The sequence below is a fragment of the Bos mutus genome, chromosome 5 (genome assembly GCF_027580195.1).
Source record: "Bos mutus isolate GX-2022 chromosome 5, NWIPB_WYAK_1.1, whole genome shotgun sequence".
Taxonomy (NCBI): Eukaryota; Metazoa; Chordata; class Mammalia; order Artiodactyla; family Bovidae; genus Bos; species Bos mutus.
The window spans coordinates 107,115,562-107,132,988 of NC_091621.1; the positions used below are offsets into that span (position 1 = coordinate 107,115,562).

General features: G+C 46.5%; 2 protein-coding genes across 2 annotated transcripts; one reads left to right on the forward strand and one right to left on the reverse strand.

Annotated features, from left to right (window-relative positions):
• The first annotated feature begins 1,301 nt into the window (after positions 1–1,301).
• NDUFA6 (NADH:ubiquinone oxidoreductase subunit A6) lies at positions 1,302–12,333 on the forward strand. The gene is made up of 3 exons (XM_005907190.3): positions 1,302–1,484; positions 11,316–11,431; positions 12,127–12,333. The coding sequence occupies exons 1-3, from the start codon at positions 1,346–1,348 to the stop codon at positions 12,256–12,258; spliced, it is 387 nt and encodes a 128-aa protein (XP_005907252.1). The 5' UTR covers positions 1,302–1,345; the 3' UTR covers positions 12,259–12,333.
• Positions 12,334–13,440: 1,107 nt separating this feature from the next.
• SMDT1 (single-pass membrane protein with aspartate rich tail 1) lies at positions 13,441–17,220 on the reverse strand. The gene is made up of 3 exons (XM_005907188.3): positions 16,918–17,220; positions 15,005–15,145; positions 13,441–13,691 (listed from the first exon to the last, which is right to left on the reverse strand). The coding sequence occupies exons 1-2, from the start codon at positions 17,101–17,103 to the stop codon at positions 15,008–15,010; spliced, it is 324 nt and encodes a 107-aa protein (XP_005907250.1). The 5' UTR covers positions 17,104–17,220; the 3' UTR covers positions 13,441–13,691; positions 15,005–15,007.
• Between the last annotated feature and the right edge of the window lie 207 nt (positions 17,221–17,427).

Genomic DNA, 17,427 nt, shown 5'->3' on the forward strand with positions numbered 1-17,427 from the left:
TACATGCTTTCTTTAAACGCACGACTCATTTAAATGTACACTAAAAAAATAGCACAAGGGGAGAAATCCAGTTTTTTATCCTTTAAAATGGGAAAGACTAGGCTAGATGCAGGTCCATCCCCTATGCTGGCTGAGGTCTCAAAGCTAAGTTCAGCCCTGACTTCTTCTCCTTCCCTAACACTCATAAGGTGTTTGTCAACTGCATTTTCAGATGAGACAGATAGACTCCAGACAGCAGTCAGTCTGGGGCAGAACCTAAAATGGCAAGTGACCTAGCCTGCACCATCTCAGCTTCCTCACCTGTATCATGGGGGTGCTAACAGAACCTACCTGATCTAGGAGTTGAAGGAAGATTAACAATATCTACCCACCGCCTGACATGTTGTTAGCTGTTATTTTTCCTTTTACTCTTCTAGGCTCCCTCTCTGATGTTCAGAGATAGCCTCAGTAGACAAATGTCAGGAAAGGGGCTTCCCCAGCAGTCCAGTGGTTAAGACTCTAAGCTTCCACTATAGGGGCCATGGGTTCAATCCTTGGTGGGGGAACTGAGACCCCACATGCCACGCAGGTGTGGCTTAAACTAACTAACTAAATAAATAAAAGAAAAATACCAGGGAAAAGAGAGGTACCCAGAATGGACGACCTAAGGTTCCTTCCAGCTCAAAATTCTGGGCTGTTTTTCACAGAGTTTCATCCAGAGTTTGGGATGAAAACGTCCCCGTCTAAAATGGGAACAGATGATTAAGCTACCTCCCTGGGCTGTGGAGAAGCACAGAGAAGCCCAAGGCCAGGAGAGCGCGTGCACATCTATACCGAGCTGCGAAAGAGTTGGCTTAAAGGTGGGGAAAAACAGTTGCAGAAAATCTGCAGAGGGGCCAGGCCGACGACACAGCAGCCCTGGCGCCATTATCCACCTCAGGAGGGCCCGTGACCCGAGCGTGGCGAGCTGATATAGAAGCTCCACGAAGTGCGCGCCGATGTACGTTACCACACCAGCGCCCGGGGCGGCTCGCGGGCGTGATGCACTGGACGCCAGTCAGCAGGCTCGGGCACTGCCGCCAGCCTGGGCCCGAGCGCCCCCTGTCAGCGCGGTCGGGCAACAGTTAGGACGCCCAACGGTAGACTGTACGATTCCGCAGGTGAGCATGCGCAGCCTACACCTGCCTGTCTCCACCCCAGAGAGGGGTTTCTCCGCCAATCAGAGAACTCTGTAGCCGTTCTCCCGCCCACCAGTGGCATTTGGGGGCGGGACTTTAAGTTCTAGCCAATGATAAAAAGGATTCGTACCTCGGCCGGACTTACAGGTCGAAACGGGGTGGAGCTGGGAAGTGGTTGTCTCAGCAAGATGGCGGCGAGCGGACTCCGCCAGGCTGCCGTTGCGGCCAGCACCTCGGTGAAGCCCATTTTCAGTCGGGACATGAACGAGGCCAAGCGGAGGGTGCGCGAACTCTACCGCGCCTGGTATCGGGAGGTGCCGAACACTGGTGAGAGGCTGCGGCTCACGCGGGGCCCGGGAGGCAGCCGCCCAAGGTCGCAGCCGTCCCGGCCTCCCGTTTCTGCCGGGCGGAGCTGAGGTCACCAACTTGAGCAGAGGTGATTTCGAGCGCTTCAGGCGAGTAGGGTCACACGAGCCTTGGTGGACCTGACCTGGCGGCGGCGCGGGGGTCAGACCAGCCGTGCTGTGCGTCGGAACCGCGCTTCTAGGCGCTCTCACTGTTGGGCCCCCTAAGTCTTCCTGAACCCTTGGGAGGGAGAGCAGGGACTGTGAGTGACACACTTCGTTTTGTAGATGAAGCAGTCGAGGCACTTAGAGTCGAAGTGATCTGTGGGCCGAGAGCCTGAGGGCCCGCCTCTGGTGGTGGATCTGGAACCCAACTCGAGTTCCTGAATGTGTTTACAGATTCCCATTAGGTATTAAAAAGACAGGGAGGGAAACCTCTTCATTCTCTCTGACTATAAAACTAGTAGATAAAATAGAAAAATAAAATTAAACTCACCTAGTCTCACAGAAAAGTGATATTAACATTTTGGTATATTTTCAGTCTTTTTTCTGTGTTTATTTTTTAAAACACATTTAATGTTATAATGTATTTGTAAATTTATATTTAATTTTTAACCTAATTACATCAAGCCATTTTCTCCTTTTATCTCATTCGTCAGAAACGCTAGTTTTTAATGATACGATGCAGAGAAGGCAATAGCACCCCACTCCAGTACTCTTGGCCTGGAAAATCCCATGGATGGAGGAGCCTGGTGGTCTGCAGTCCATGGGGTCGCTAAGAGTTGGACACAACTGAGCGACTTCACTTTCACTTTTTACTTTCCTGCATTGGAGAAGGAAATGGCAACCCACTCCAGTGTTCTTGCCTGGAGAATCCCAGGGATGGGGGAGCCTGGTGGGCTGCCGTCTGTGGGGTCGCACAGAGTCGGACACGACTGAAGCGACTTAGCAGCAGCAGCATTAGGTGATATAAACAAAGGGATTGTGGGGTTTCAGCGATCACCTGGTTCCCACATCCACCACAAAGAAACAGTACCGGAGAAGGGAAGTGAGTTTCCCAAGGTCATCCAGAAAGATGGTGGTGCCTTTTCCAGTCCCTCCTGTTTAGGTGGCCTTCTGCAGTCTCCCAGGTCTTTTTACCCAGCTCCACAGGCCCCTAATATTCCTTAGGAGCTCCTTTCCCTGCCCCCAGCAGAACCCCTGTCTTCACTTAGATGTCAGAGAACCAGTCTGTCCTCCTGAAGGACTATGACATAAGTTCCCTGGGTTCAGAGAGATTTTGTCTTGGCATCGCCATCAGTGCTGCTGCCCAGTGTCCCTGACCAAAGAAAAGTTGGGCAAACTGTCAAGGGCAGTACAAATGTCAGGCACTGTCGATATTCTGTAATTGTCTAATCTGACTTAGTGTGTTTTAGGGCTTCCCTGCTAGCTCTATCAGTAAAGAATCTGCCTACAATGCTGGAGACCAGGGTTCGATCCCTGGGTTGGAAAGACCCCCTGGAGAAGTGTGTTTTAATGGAGGCCACCACCGGTGGTCTGAGAAGAGACGTGTTGAGTGACCTGAGCACCATAGCTCTCAGGGCTGCCACTTCCTTGCCTGTGTGTGAGAAGCAGTAGAATGTAGTTATGTGGACTTGCCTCCAAACCCTGGCCCTTACTAGCTGTGTTACCATGAGCAAGCTATTTCACTTCGCTGTGCCTCAGTTTCCTCATCTGTAGAATGATAAGAGTACCTTCTTCAGAGAGTTGCTCTATTAAATAAGTTTATGAATCTAAAGTGCTTGGCGTAGGGTCTGACATTTAGACACTCACTAAATGCTGGCTGCTCCTCTTGTCTTGTTACTGTTACTATTATTTATAGGGCTTACTTTCTATGCAGAACCCAGCTCTTTACTGTATGAGAGCTGTGTCTGCTCCACAGTGTCCCTGCCCTCAGGTTGACTTTTTAAGAGGTTATCAAGGATCAGAATTTAAACGTGAAACCCATAGGATACAAGGAAGGGAGAAACCTGAGTGATCCGGGGTTCAGGGACTACAAATTCACAGACCTCCAGAGAACAGATGGATGAGTTTAGGGCAGTGGCAGTCACTAGTATGTGAGGTGGTGTGTGTATTCAAATGCAGGTAAAATAGGTTTGCCTGGCAGAACACTTCATGGGTGCCCAAGAATGTTTTCTTGTTGCAGGGAGGACAGGAGGTGGGGAACAAGACCCAGATGACAGGAAGAATACTTTGCAAAGGTTAAAACATCAGTGGCTGAACTGAGGCTGGAACCCAGTATTCAGTTAATTCAGAACCAACACCCTCCAAGACTGTCCCTCAAATACTGTTTGAGAAGATAAGCCCAGAGTCAGGAGGGTCCTGAGAAGAGGAGGAGAAACCAGGGGATTATAGGAGCCTGTAGAGCAGGGGAAATTCCATGTAGGGGGGGCTCAAGGCGGGGCGGCACCTTTGTGGGGAGGGTCAGTGATCTGTGGCTTGTTGTTTGCTCAGGCTTGTGTAAACCTGTGTCATGATATCCATCACAAGATTTCAGCTGAGGATCCAAACTAAAGATTGGGAATAAGTGAAAGTATTGATAATAACTAACATTCATTCATATCTAACATTCATCATTGTAATTATTATGTTCAGTTCAGTCACTCAGTGGTGTCCGACTCTTTGCAACCCCATGGACTGCAGCACGCCAGGCTTCCCTGTCCATCACCAACTCCCGGAGCCTACTCAAACTCATGTCCATTGAGTCAGTGATGCCATCCAACCATCTCATCCTCTGTCGTTCCCTTCTCCTCCTGCCTTCATCTTTCCCAGCATCAGGGTCTTTTCTCGTGAGTCAGTTCTTCGCATCACGTGGCCAAAGTACTGGAGTTTCAGCTTCAGCATCAGTCCAGTGAATATTCAGGACTGATTTCCTTTAAGATAGACTGGTTGGATCTCTTTGCAGTCCAAGGGACTTTAAAGAGTCTTCTCCAACACCACAGTTCAAAAGCATCAATTCTTCGGCGCTCAGCTTTCTTTATAGTCCCAACTCTCACATCCATGTATGACTACTATAAAAACCAGAGCTTTGACCAGATGGATCTTTGTTGGCAAAGTAATGTCTCTGCTTTTTAATATGCTGTCTAGGTTGATCATAGCTTTCCTTCCAAGGAGCAAGCATCTTAATTTCATGGCTGCAGTCACCATCTGTAGTGATTTTGGAGCCCCCAAAAATAAAGTCTGTCACTGTTTCCATTGTTTCCCCATCTATTTGCCATGAAGTGATGGGACCAGATGCTATGATCTTAGTTTTCTGAATGTTGAGTTTTAAGCCAACTTTTTCACTCTCCTCTTTCACTTTTATCAAGAGGCTGTTAAATTCTTCAATTTCTGCCATAAAGGTAGTGTCATCTGCATATCTGAGGTTATTGATATTTTCCCTGCAGTCTTGATTCCAGCTTGTGCTTCATCCAGCCGGGCATTTCTCATGATATAGTCTGCATATAGGTTAAATAAGCAAGCAATATACAGCCTTGATGTACTCCTTTCTCAATTTGGAACCAGTCCGTTATTCCATGTCCAGTTCTAACTGTTGCTTCTTGACCTGCATACAGATTTCTCAGGAGACAGGTCAGGTGGTCTGGTATTCCCATCTCTTTAAGAATTTTCCAGTTTGTTGTGATCCGCACAGTCAAAGGCTTTGGCACAGTCAGTGAAGCAGAAGGAGATGGTTTTCTGAAATTCTCTTGCTTTTTCTATGATCAAACAGATGTTGGCAATTTGATCTCTGTCTGGTTCCTTTGACTTTTCTAAATCCAGCTTGAATACCTGGAAATTTTCAGTTCATGTACTGTTGAAGCCTCACTTGGAGAATTTTGAGCATTAGTTTGCTAGCGTGTGAGATGAGTACAATTGTGCAGTAATTTGAACATTCTTTGGCATTGCCTTTCTTTGGGATTGGAATGAAAACTGGCCTTTTCCAGTCCTGTGGCCACTGCTGAGTTTTCCAAATTTGCTGGCATATTGAGTGCAGCACTTTGACAGCATCATCTTTTTTTTTTTTTTTTTAGAGCTTAATGAAATTTTATTTTGAAAATATGGCAAGAGTCTAAGGCACTTCAGACATTTAAATACATGTAAGACCAAAGTAAATGTGACATGGGATAAAGGAATCCATAAATACGTGGAGAACTACACTGTGTTTCTCTAGAGGCCAATGGATAGCCAATTTCTCTAACACAATTCAACTTTCATCATTAGACACAGAATTGTGCAATTAGTAATAAAAATACAGCAGCATTACATGTTGTTCTTCATGTCTTCAGTTGCTATGGAATATAAAAGTTCAAAATACTGTGTCAATTTTATATAGATTCTCAAAAAGTATAAAACTTAACAAAAGTAAGTCTGTTCAGTTGGTTTTATCTAGGTGGCTGTATTATGTGACACAGCATCTTTTAGGATTTGAAATAGCTCGATTGGAATTCCATCACCTCCACTAGCTTTGTTCGTAGTGATGCTTCCTAAGGCTCACTCGACTTCACACTCCAGGATGTCTGGCTCTAGGTTAGTGGTCACACCACTGTGGTTTTCTGGGTTGTGAAGATCTTTTTTGTACAGTTCTTCTGTGTATTCTTGCCATCTCTTCTTAATATCTTCTGCTTCTGTTAGGTCCCTACCATTTCTGTCCTTTATTATGCTCATCTTTGCATGAAATGTTCCCCTGGTATCTCTAATTTTCTTGAAGAGCTCTCTAGTCTTTCCCATTCTATTGTTTTCCTCTATTTCTTTGCATTGATCACTTAGGAACGCTTTCTTACTTCTTGCTATTCTTTGGAACTGTGCGTTCAGATGGATATATCTTTCCTTTTCTTCTTTGCGTTTCGCTTCTCTTTTCTCAGCTATTTGTAAGGTCTCTTCAGAAAACCGGTTTGCCGTTTTGCATTTCTAATTCTTGGGGATGGTTTTGATACCGCCTCCTGTACAGTGTTAGGAACCTCCATCCATAGTTCTTCAGGCACTCTGTCTATCAGATCTAATCCCTTGAATCTATTTGTCACTTCCACTGTATAATCATAAGGGATTTGATTTAGGTCATACCTGAATGGTCTAGTGGTTTCCCCAGTTTCTTCAGTTTAAATCTGAATTTTGCAATAAGAAGTTCATGATGTAAGCCACAGTAAGCTCCCAGTCTTGTTTTGCTATGTAGAGCTTCTCCGTCTTTGGCTGCAAAGAATAGAATCGGTCTGATTTCAGTATTGACCATATGGTCATGTTCATGTGTAGAGTCGTCTCTTGTGTTGTTGGAAGAGGGTGTTTGCTATGGCCAGTGCATTCTCTTGGCAAAACTCTGTTAGCCTTTGCCCTGCTCCATTTTGTACTCCAAGGCCAAACTTGCCTGTTACTCCAGGTATCTCTTGATTTCCTCCTTTTGCATTCCAGTCCTTGTGATGAAAAGGAAATCTTTTTTTGGTGTTAGTTCTAGAAGGTCTTGTAGGTCTTCATAGAACCGTTCAGCTTCAGCTTCTTTGGCATTAGTGGTTGGGGCATAGACTTGGATTGCGGTGATACTGAATGGTTTGCCTTAGAAACGAACCAAGATCATTTTGTCATTTTTGAGATTGCACAATTGCATAATAATTATTATGTTAGTTATTATCAATATTATACTTTTACTTATTCCCAATCCTTAGTTTGGATCCTCAGCTGAAATCCCCAGTGATGGATATCATGACACCAGTGTACACACTGGCCTGAGCAACATTCACTGGGGCTTCCTGGGTGGCTCAGTGGTAAAGAATCCGCCTGCCAATGGAAGGAGATGCAGGAAACCTGGGTTCAGTCCCTGGGTTGGAAAGATACCCTAGAGGAGGAAATGGCAGCTCACTCCAGTATTTTTGCTCGGGGAATTCCATGGACAGAGGATCCTGGTGGGCTACAGTCTGGGGTCGCAAAGATTCGAACACGACATTTTCAAACACATGGCGCGGCACTATGCCAAAGGCCTCGCTGTAGTGTGGGTTCCAGGTGTCTCCCTGGCTTACAGATGAGAAAACTGAGGCACATAAGCTTGTCTCACATCACACCGGCAGACCCCGATTGTCAGCTGTGATGCTCAGCTCAGCTCCTGCTGTAGTCTGCCCTGAATCTCACAGGGCCCGGTTATGCTGCGCACTTGGAACAGACCGCCATTTGCCTGGGTGCTTGCCTCTGCGTGGAAGCACAGAACAAAACCACCCCAGATTCCCTCCTTTGAAAAAAATAATACATGCTGCTTGCTGGTTACAGTGTAGCAGGGGACTTTGTATAGAAACTATTCATTTAATTTCTATGTTATTGGATACTTCTTGTACTACAGGGTCAGTACTAGATACCTAGAGAGATAGAAAAGTGATTAAAACACAACCCTGCCTTCAAGAGTCTTATGGTCTAGTCAGGAAAGTAGGCATATAACCAGATCATTAAAACCCCAAACATAATAGAGGTATGGGAAATAAGTGCTGAAATTTTCAACACTTAACACTGTATCAGTACTTTACTGTGGGTAAGATGTTGTCACTTGATTTTTGCCACATTCCTGTAAAGGAGTGAGGTCAGAGGTTGTTTTCGCTCCTATGTTTTAGATGAGGAAACAGACTGAGGTGCTTGTACCCCAGCCAAGGTCATAGTTCATGATGGTGTGGAGACCTTACCCAGCTCATTTGACCCCCGATCCCATGCTCTTTTTCATCACACCATGCTACCTTCCCATCTAAGGGTCTCCTGGCACTTGGTATAAATGCTCCCAAATGAAGTGGAGCAAATGACTGAGAACTGTCCCATTGTCATCCTTCCTAATGTGTCGAGCCTTCCTGACTCAGAAAAGCCTTAACAGTAACTTGAGGAAGACGCGCACCGTGGAAGTCACCTTCATCCAGAAGGGCACTTTCATATCTTCCTTTTGAGCCTCACAGATGTTTTTAAAATTGAAATTAAAACATTTAGGACTCAAAGAGTAAGCCAGGAATCTGTGAGTTGAGAAGGAGCAGTTGGAATTGGTTTACACCAGGGCTTCTCAGCAGCAGCATCTGTGCTGGGTGGTTCCTTGTTGTGGAGACCGCCCTGTGCCTTGTCAGATGCTTAGCAACATGCCTGGCCTCCACCCAGTGGCGCCATCAGCGCTCTTCCCCCTCGCTGTGACCGTCAAAAATGCCTCCAGACGTTGCCAGATGTTCTGGCGGGCAGAGTCATCACAGGTTTGATGACCACGGATTTAGACCAAAGAACAATTCAGCAGACTGTTGCTTAGCTGTTCCTGTTTACCTTCCCACAGCCTTTCTCAGTGGCAGAGGGGTGTGTTCAGGGGGTGCAATAGGAGGACGACAGCTGGGTCAAAGCTATGGAATTTGTCTCTTTAGAAACAAGGATTCTTAACCTGAGAGGATGGGCACTGCGGGGTCCTTGAACAACACTGTAAGCAAAACTTTGCGTTTGTGAACATTTTCCTGAGAAGACTCACACCCAGTGCGCTGGTGTGTGGTTCTGGAGACCTTGGGGAATGGGAGTTGGGTGGACACCAGCTCCCCTCGTGTGCATAGAGGCACCTTGGTTTTCTCTCCTATTTTGAACTGAATTCTAGTATGAAAATGTAGGAAAGGTAAGCACCGATAGCAGGGGAAGATTCCTCATACTCCTTTCCTTGCTGCTGCTAAGTCACTTTAGTCGTGTCTGACTCTGTGCGACCCCATAGACAGCAGCCCACCAGGCTCCCCCATCCCTGGGATTCTCCAGGCAAGAACACTGGAGTGGGTTGCCATTTCCTTCTCCAGTGCACGAAAGTGAAAAGTGAAAGTGAAGTCGCTCAGTCGTGTCCGACTCCTTGTGACCCCATGGACTGCAGCCTACCAGGCTCCTCTGTCTACGGGATTTTCTAGGCAAGAGTACTGGAGTGGAAAGAACAGGACATTGTAAATTAAAGAACCAGCAACCTGGACTCTTGGCCTGTGTTTGCCAGGGATCAGTTGTCCAACGTCAGGCAAGTCCCCACAGTGCTCTAGTGGTAAGATTCCGACGTTCAGGATCCACGTTAGTTTGCATTCATTTGTGTCTCTGTCTTCCTGTCTCTTTGTTGGCCCTTTTCTAGAATTCCTAATGTGATACTGTGGTGTGTTTTTGGCTATGCTGGGTCTTCATGGCTGCTCACAGGCTTTCTCTGGTTGCCGTGAGAGAGCTGAGGCCACTCTGTTGTGGCGCGCGGGCTTCTCTTTATCCCAGAAGCATGGGCTGTAGGCGCGTGGGCTCAGTAGTTGTGGTGCAGGGGCTTAACTGCTCCAGCGTGTGGATCTTCCCGAAGCAGGCATCGAACCTGTGTCCCCTTCATTGGCAGGGGATTCTTAATCACTGGACCACCAGGAAAGCCCCTGGCATTTTCAGTGCCATGAGTACTCCCCGCACGGTTGATTTTAGGCTCTCAGTGAAGTCATTGACGGCACATTTGGGAAGAGCCGTGTATAGTTGGCTCATCATGGCAGGCTGCTACAGAACTCCACTGGAGACTGAGTTCTTTCTCTTGTGATCTTCTATCCTCTGTTAACACTGTCCTGTAAAGCTGGGATGCAGTTTCTCCTGTTAGATTCTGCTATTGCTTATTCTTTGGTTGAGGCAGCCTGGCATGGTCTTTGCCTCGGCAGAAGCTTTATTTTTCTATTGCTGTCACTAAGCCACCTGTATAATTAAAGATTCGCACTTTGTTGTTGGTTAATTCAGTCACGAGGTGGCCCTCATGGTTTTCAGAGCTGGCTGTGGTAGCTCCATAGACTAGAGTGGACCCGTCACAGGAGTGGCCATACTGCGGGTATTCTCACCAGTGAGCCCACTGGTCTCAACCACAGTGCTCATGCTAGCCTGTGAGCCTGGTTATGCTGTCCGCTTAGCCCCACGTGCCCCTTTCTCCCCTCATCCCATCTACCTACCATACAAGGCTCCGTTCATGTCCTTGTCATCAGCAAATCCACTGAAGGCCAACTGCCAGAAAATGAGAATAAAATGACTAAAACCTAATTTTCAAAGACATACACGCTTTGTCGGACTCTCAGGTCACTGAGTCTGTCCCACTGTTTTAGCACTTAATCAGGGATTACTGAATATTGTGATTTTTGCAGTATTTGCACTGGTGGATTTAAGACCTAGAAAGCAGGAGCTGTTACATCTTGCACTTCCCTCTGCTTCCCCCTGGTGAACCTAATATGGCAGTAACTGCCTGCTGGATCGACACCTTTCCCTACCTGCACACGCAGCAGTCTCCCTTGGCTCTTGTTTCCATGGTACACAAACCTACACCATATGGTTGTATGTTAATGTCAGCCCTGCATTTCTTGCCAGTTGTTCTGTGTAATAATAATGCTGACATTTATTGAGAGCTTATTCCATGTCAGGCACTGGCCTAAGCATCTTTCATTCTCTCAGAATCCTCACAGCTGCTCTGGAGTTAATATGTGCTGCTCTCCTCATTTCACCAGCAAATAAATACCCTCAGGCATAGAGAAGTTAATGTATACAGAATCATGTAGCTGATAGACAACAAAGCTGGGATTTGAACCCAGCTTATTCGTATTCTTGAGCCGTGCTATGCTGCCTCTTCAAATGCAGTGGGCTTGTTTCCCCAAACAAAACGTAAGTTCTTGAGATAGTACTATATCTCAGGCTTCTTCACATCTTCAAGTACCTTGCTTAGGGTCAGCCTAATATTTGGTGAATGGAGTGAATGGGCAACCTATGTTTTCAGTGAGTGACACTGACTCAATTTTTAAAAAACACATTTTAACCATCTCTACCCTGAATCATGTTTTCTCTCTAGTGCATTTATTCCAGCTAGACATCTCTGTGAAACAGGGACGGGATAAAGTCCGGGAAATGTTTAAGAAGAATGCGCACATCACAGACCCCAGGGTGGTTGATCTTCTGGTAATTAAGGTAACTGACGCTCCCTGACTGATTTAAAAGAGGAGTCAACTTGTCCAGAGCTTTCCAGATGAATATTTTATCACCAAGTTTAAAAGCAACAACTGGGTCAGCAACTGTTACCTAGTGTTTCAAAGGAACAGTTGATTGGAGGTTCTCACCTGGGTAAATAGATTATAAGATTATTCAAGGGAAAATTCACTGGCTTGCATTTTAAAACTAAAAAAAGAGGGAAGTTTGAATTCTTCTTGAACCTCATCCATGGAGGTTACCACTTCACCACGTTGCCAGTTTACAGCCAGAAGAGGCCAGTTGGCTGAGTAAGTGGAGTCAGATCCTGGGCTTGACTCTGTCCCTGTGGTCTGTCTCACTAGAATCAGTGGCAACTTCAGCATGGGCCAGTAAGTAATGTGGAAAGAATGGTACATATTAAGCCAGTCAGGGTAGGCAGTCATGGGGCACAGGCCTGGTGACCAAAAGTTATCCCCTTGGAACCAGTCAGCTAGAGGGTTAAAATATATATATTTGACAAGCCTCAGAGATTATTATCGTTTTCCAGATGCAGAAACTATGGTCTGGGTAGGGCATATTACTTGCCCAAGGTCACTCAAAAAGTCGGTGCTAGAGATGATCTAACCCTGGCCTTCAGTGTTGTGCTCCTTCCACCCAGCCACTCTTGACTGAGACCTGTCCCCTCACTTGTACAGGGAAAGATGGAACTGGAAGAAACAATTAAAGTGTGGAAGCAGCGGACACATGTTATGCGGTTTTTCCATGAAACAGAAGCACCGAGGCCAAAGGATTTCCTCTCCAAGTTCTATGTTGGGCACGACCCGTGAAATCACTCAGTGGAAAAGGTGCATGTTGATATTTAAATATTTTAAAGCAAAAATAAACTCAATATATGTCGGTCATTTCATGATATTCCATTGGTTCCCCAGTGGGAAGCTGTACTTCTGCAGTCTCTCACGTTTTGTCTGAACAAGTTGGGTCCGGTGTACACACCACCTGTTCTTTCCCTTTTCCTGAAGTGTGGTATTTCCAGTAAATTAGATTCTCTTTTCTCCGAGTCTTGCATGTCGGTAAACAGAAGGAAGAGGCCATCTGCTCAGAAACTGTCATTCTGGGTATGGTGCTGGATGGCTTCGTTAACTTCGCTGTTTCTACAGCCACCAGGAGTGGATAGCTTGGTTTAATGGCACAGATTGTCCAAAATTAACCAGCTCTTACTATTGGAAAAGGTTAGAGCAGCACTAAGAGGCTGAGAGGTGGAGCTGACAAGCTGGGCTATTTTTCTCTGGGTTCTCAAGAAAATGTCTGCTCAGCAGCCTAGGCCTCTACTCACAACAGTGCTGGTCCTTAGAATGGAGTTAACTTCCTTCTCAGGCGTTCTGCTAGAGACACAGCTGTTCAGCGCACACACAGAACAGAAATATTCCCTTTGTGAATTGAGGTGTAGCTCAAGTGACAAGAATACATTTTGACCCCACTTAAAGAATTGCGATTCATGGGGTCGCAAAGAGTCGAACACACCGAGCGACTGATCTGATCTGATCTGAAAGAACTGTTTGCTCTGGATGGTGGCGGTCTCTTCCATCCCTGGACAGTCTAAATGCTGGAGAAGGGGCTTCAGTATCTGTAGGTACAATAACCCTGAGGAGTCCCAAATTTTTCAGTACCAACAACCCCTTTATTATTTTTTCAGCTAAGGAACCCACCTTTTGCTAAAAAGTGGTATTTCTCAAGGACTTATTTTAACACTCAAAGCTGCTTCTGATTGTATGTGCTAACTAGCCAGTGTTACTCAGCACAAAAGTTTCAGCCTTTAGGTAGCCTGTGCAGCTGTTAGGCTTTTGTAAATAATGAAAATTTGTCCCAGGTTCCCCAAATTCCTTTGTTGATCGACAGGGGCCTGAAGACTCTGGGTTGTAAGTCAAAGACCTATTTGTTCAGCAGGTAGAGATAGGACGGCAGGGACAATAAACTGCAGCTACAGCCAACTCCAGAGACTTCAGCCATCATTCAGTCACACAGAGCTGATGTTTATTATGTTTTTTCATGATCTGATTATGCTCAGTGAACAGCACATCTCCGGGAACCTCCCAGAGCCTGGGGATTTGGGCCGTGGTCACAAACCATGCAGGGGTCTTCACGGGGGTTGGGAGGCTGAGGGCTGTCCCCGGGCCCATCTACGGATGGGAAAGGAGGAGAGGCTGCGAGCATCACCATTTCTTAAGTTAGGGCTTTCTCCTTTCTGTCCTTCCTCCAGGCCCTGCAAAAAAGGAAAGCAGCAATGAGCTGGCTGACAGAACAGACCTCTAACCATAGACTGAAAGAGAATTCCACAGAGGTTCTACCAAACACGCCAGGAGAAAGGCAGCTTTGAGTACACTCAGTTACTCATTCATATATTTACATTCACCAGACCGGGCACTGGGGCCCCAAAGATATTTAAAAAACAAAAAACATGTTTCCTGCAGCAAAATGTAGTCGAGTAGAGTTTAGGGTATATCTTAAGTGTATAATACTGAATACCACAAGAGGTACTGGTCAGTAAGAGGGCAGAGCAGTCACTTTCAAGTGGAGGGATGAGGAAAGATACCTTCATCAAAGATAATGAAGAACTGGTATAAACAGCACACTGGGAAATAGCCTTTCAGTCGGGATGAATAATGGGCTACTACTGCCTGGGAGTGGCTAAGAGTGCAGAATTCAAGAAATAGTGAATAACTGGGGGTAGGTATGTGGAAGATAATATGGGAGATAAGGCTGGAATAATAGGTGTAACCAGATCATGGCAAGCCTTAAAAACCAGACCAGAGAGTCAGGAGGGTTCTTATTTACAACAATAATACAGCCAGTCAGCACATACTAGGGCACCGGAAGTCAACACAAGAAAGCTGAATGGAACTGGCCCTGGGGAAAGGTCTGTGAGCAGTGTATGAGCCAGGCTGCAGTGCCTATGTACAGACTGCTGGTAGCCGGAGCTCACTGATAAGGGCCTGTAGTTTCTAAATTTCATTGTGGAGCTGGTGAAATGAAGCTGTGATGGGTGTGTAAGGCATATTAAATTATCTACAAAGTTTGTGGGTTGAGAGAATTGAGGGTACATAAAGGCCAAATGGGCTTCCCTAGTGGCTCAAACTGCAAAGAATCTGCCTGCAATGCAGGAGACCAGCGTTCAATCCCTGGGTCAGAAGGGAAGATCCCGTGGAGAAGGGAATGGCTACCCACTTCAGTATTCTTGCCTGGAGAATTCCATGGACAGAGGAACCTCGAGGGCTACAGTTCATCAGGGTCACAAAGAAATCAGACACAACTGAGTGACTAACACTTTCAAAGGGCAAATAGAAAAGGGTGGTTGGGATTCAACCTGGCTGGAAGAGACCTCAGTGAATTTGTAAGTCAGTAAGATAGTTTCCTTCATCCAACATAGAGAAAAGGTGACATAAAAGATATTAGCCAGCAAGTGTGTCAATTCATTAAAAGTCTGTGCTCCTGCTTGTCTCCAAACCACATCACAGTTCCGATGCTCCACCCTACTTCCGGCTCCTGGTCCATGTGTGGGGGAGAAGCAAATCTTACCTGTTAGTCGTCATCATCGTCGTCCTCTGGAACAAAAATGTCATGTTCCTCAAGTAGAGCAGCAAAGTTCTTGCTAATGAGCGTCCCAACATAGAGAAAGGGGATCACAATGGAGAACACGCGGAGAAGGCCGAAGGACATCTGCAGAGGGTCAGAGTGGTGGCTGTGAGCTCCAGTGCCCACTCTAGCAAGACCACAGAAGGCCTGTCCCTCTCAGGGGCATTCCCTCCTGTGGATCTCAGATTCATCATTAAGCAACTTGATTTTAAAGTCCTTGGAAAAATTCGGAGCAAGAAAAATGATTAGAAGAAGAGATAAAGTGATTCTATGGCCATCAAACTGTACACCAGAAAGAAAAATACAAGGCACTCTTACAGACATCTAAAAATTAAGGCACTAGCTATTAATTACTTGCAGATGCTTTTAAACAGGTAAAGTACTAGGAGGTGGACTACGGAAATAATAGTTCAGTTCTGCTTGAGTAAGTCACTACTACTACTACTACTACTACTACTACTACACTATTAAGTCGCTTCAGTCATGTCCAACTCTGTGCGACCCCATGGACTGCAGCCCACCAGGCTTCTCCGTCCATGGGATTCTCCAGGCAAGAACACTGGAGTGGGTTGCCATTTCCTTCTCCAATGCATGAAAGTGACAACTGAAAGTGAAGTCGCTCAGTCGTGTCCGACTCTTAGCGACCCCATGGACTGCAGCCCACCAGGCTCCTCCATCCATGGGATTTTCCGGGCAACAGTACTGGAGTGGGGTGCCATTGCCTTCTCCCTAGTAAGTCACTAAATACATGCAAACGGATTACAAAATTATGAACATGTACACTGAAGAGAGATTCTGTACAGTTCTCTAACTGGTTCCCTGGTGCCTGACAAATGTGACTTCACTATATTACATTTTAGAAACAGGTGTATTTTGAAAACTGAGTATGTTTTTTATAGTAAAAGACTATTTAAATAGACTTGAGAAGTTCCAATAAAATCTCAACATTTCCTCTCATTATTTCCCTACAGGGGTTCACCCGCAAAAAAATGTTTTTCAATCGTGCCTCTTTAAAGGCAGCTTTTCCCTAACAGCTGGACCCTGTTTCTTGCTGTGAGACAGGTTTGAACTCACTTTGTGTAAGCTTGCGACGGCCAAAATAGCTTTAAAAGAATTTGTTTTTGTTTTGTAACTCTCACACAGCCCTGGAATTAAAAAAAAAAAAAAATCCCGGTATAAGGGGTTGTTCTTATTTTACTGAAAAAACTCCAAGGGTACTGAGGGCATGTAGTAACACTCAGTAATGGGAAAACAGGATCTGGTGGGGGCTGTACCAACAGGAAGTCTGAATTCCAGAACCTAACTCAGCTGTTAGCTTTGCACACTGGCTTCCCTACTCTGGCCCCTCATTTTTCATTTGTAAAAACAGATTGTAATAATTCCCTGCACACCTAGTCACATGAATTAAATACTAGGTCCAAACTCACAAAAAGATAAAGTCTGTCCCACGAACCGTTTATTTACAAATTCGTTTTTCATCCCATCAACTACGAAGTAGAGACGTAACAAGACTTGTCTATACTGTATGCATAAAGCCGAGTCCTTTGGCTCCAAAGAGCCAGGGCACTGCGCTCCTCTGGATGAACTAGTGCAAAGTGCCATCTTTCTCCGCTCTTGACCCCCATCTTCTGTCTCCCTGTACCCGGCTCAACAACGACCACTTAACTCAACCGGCCACTTCCTCCCATTTGTCAAAACTAGCAATGCATCAGCGCAAAACTTTGTCCTTGATCCGGCTTCCGGTCTAAGGCAGTCGTTCGACTGGCCTTTGCTCCTGTCAATCAGCGTCAACCTGCACACACTCCCCACAATGATTGGCCTCGGCCCCTTCGCCCCGCCTCCAGGCAGACACTCACTTTCACCGGTTTGGGCAAAATGGCGCCGCTGCGAGTAACGATGACCGACCTCGTCGGTACCAGACTCTGACCTGAGCAGCTCCGTCCGGCGGAGACATCACCACCTTTCCTCAGGCTCAGCCAGCTCCGGGAAGCCCCAGATCCGACGCGTACCAACGCCAGCCACCGAGCCGCTCCGGACGCCATCTCCCAGCTCCGCCCCTAGTCCGGGCCCCAGGACCCCACTGCCCGGCCCCAGTGACACCCTCAGGAAGAACGCCGCCCAAGCCTCGCGAGTCTGTAGGGATCAAACGAGAGGTCCGGCTCACAGACTTGCGCAGTGTACCTAGTTCCTGCTGCGGCACATGGTGACGTCACGAGGATGACGCCAAGGCCCGGGTACACGCCTCATTCCAGGCTTGGAGGGTGGGACCATCTGACTGGGGTTGTTCTTGTGAAACTTGCAGATTTCTGGTATTGTTCCGCACCCAGGACAGCCAGGGCTTGGCCGAGCAGGGAGTTACTGAAATG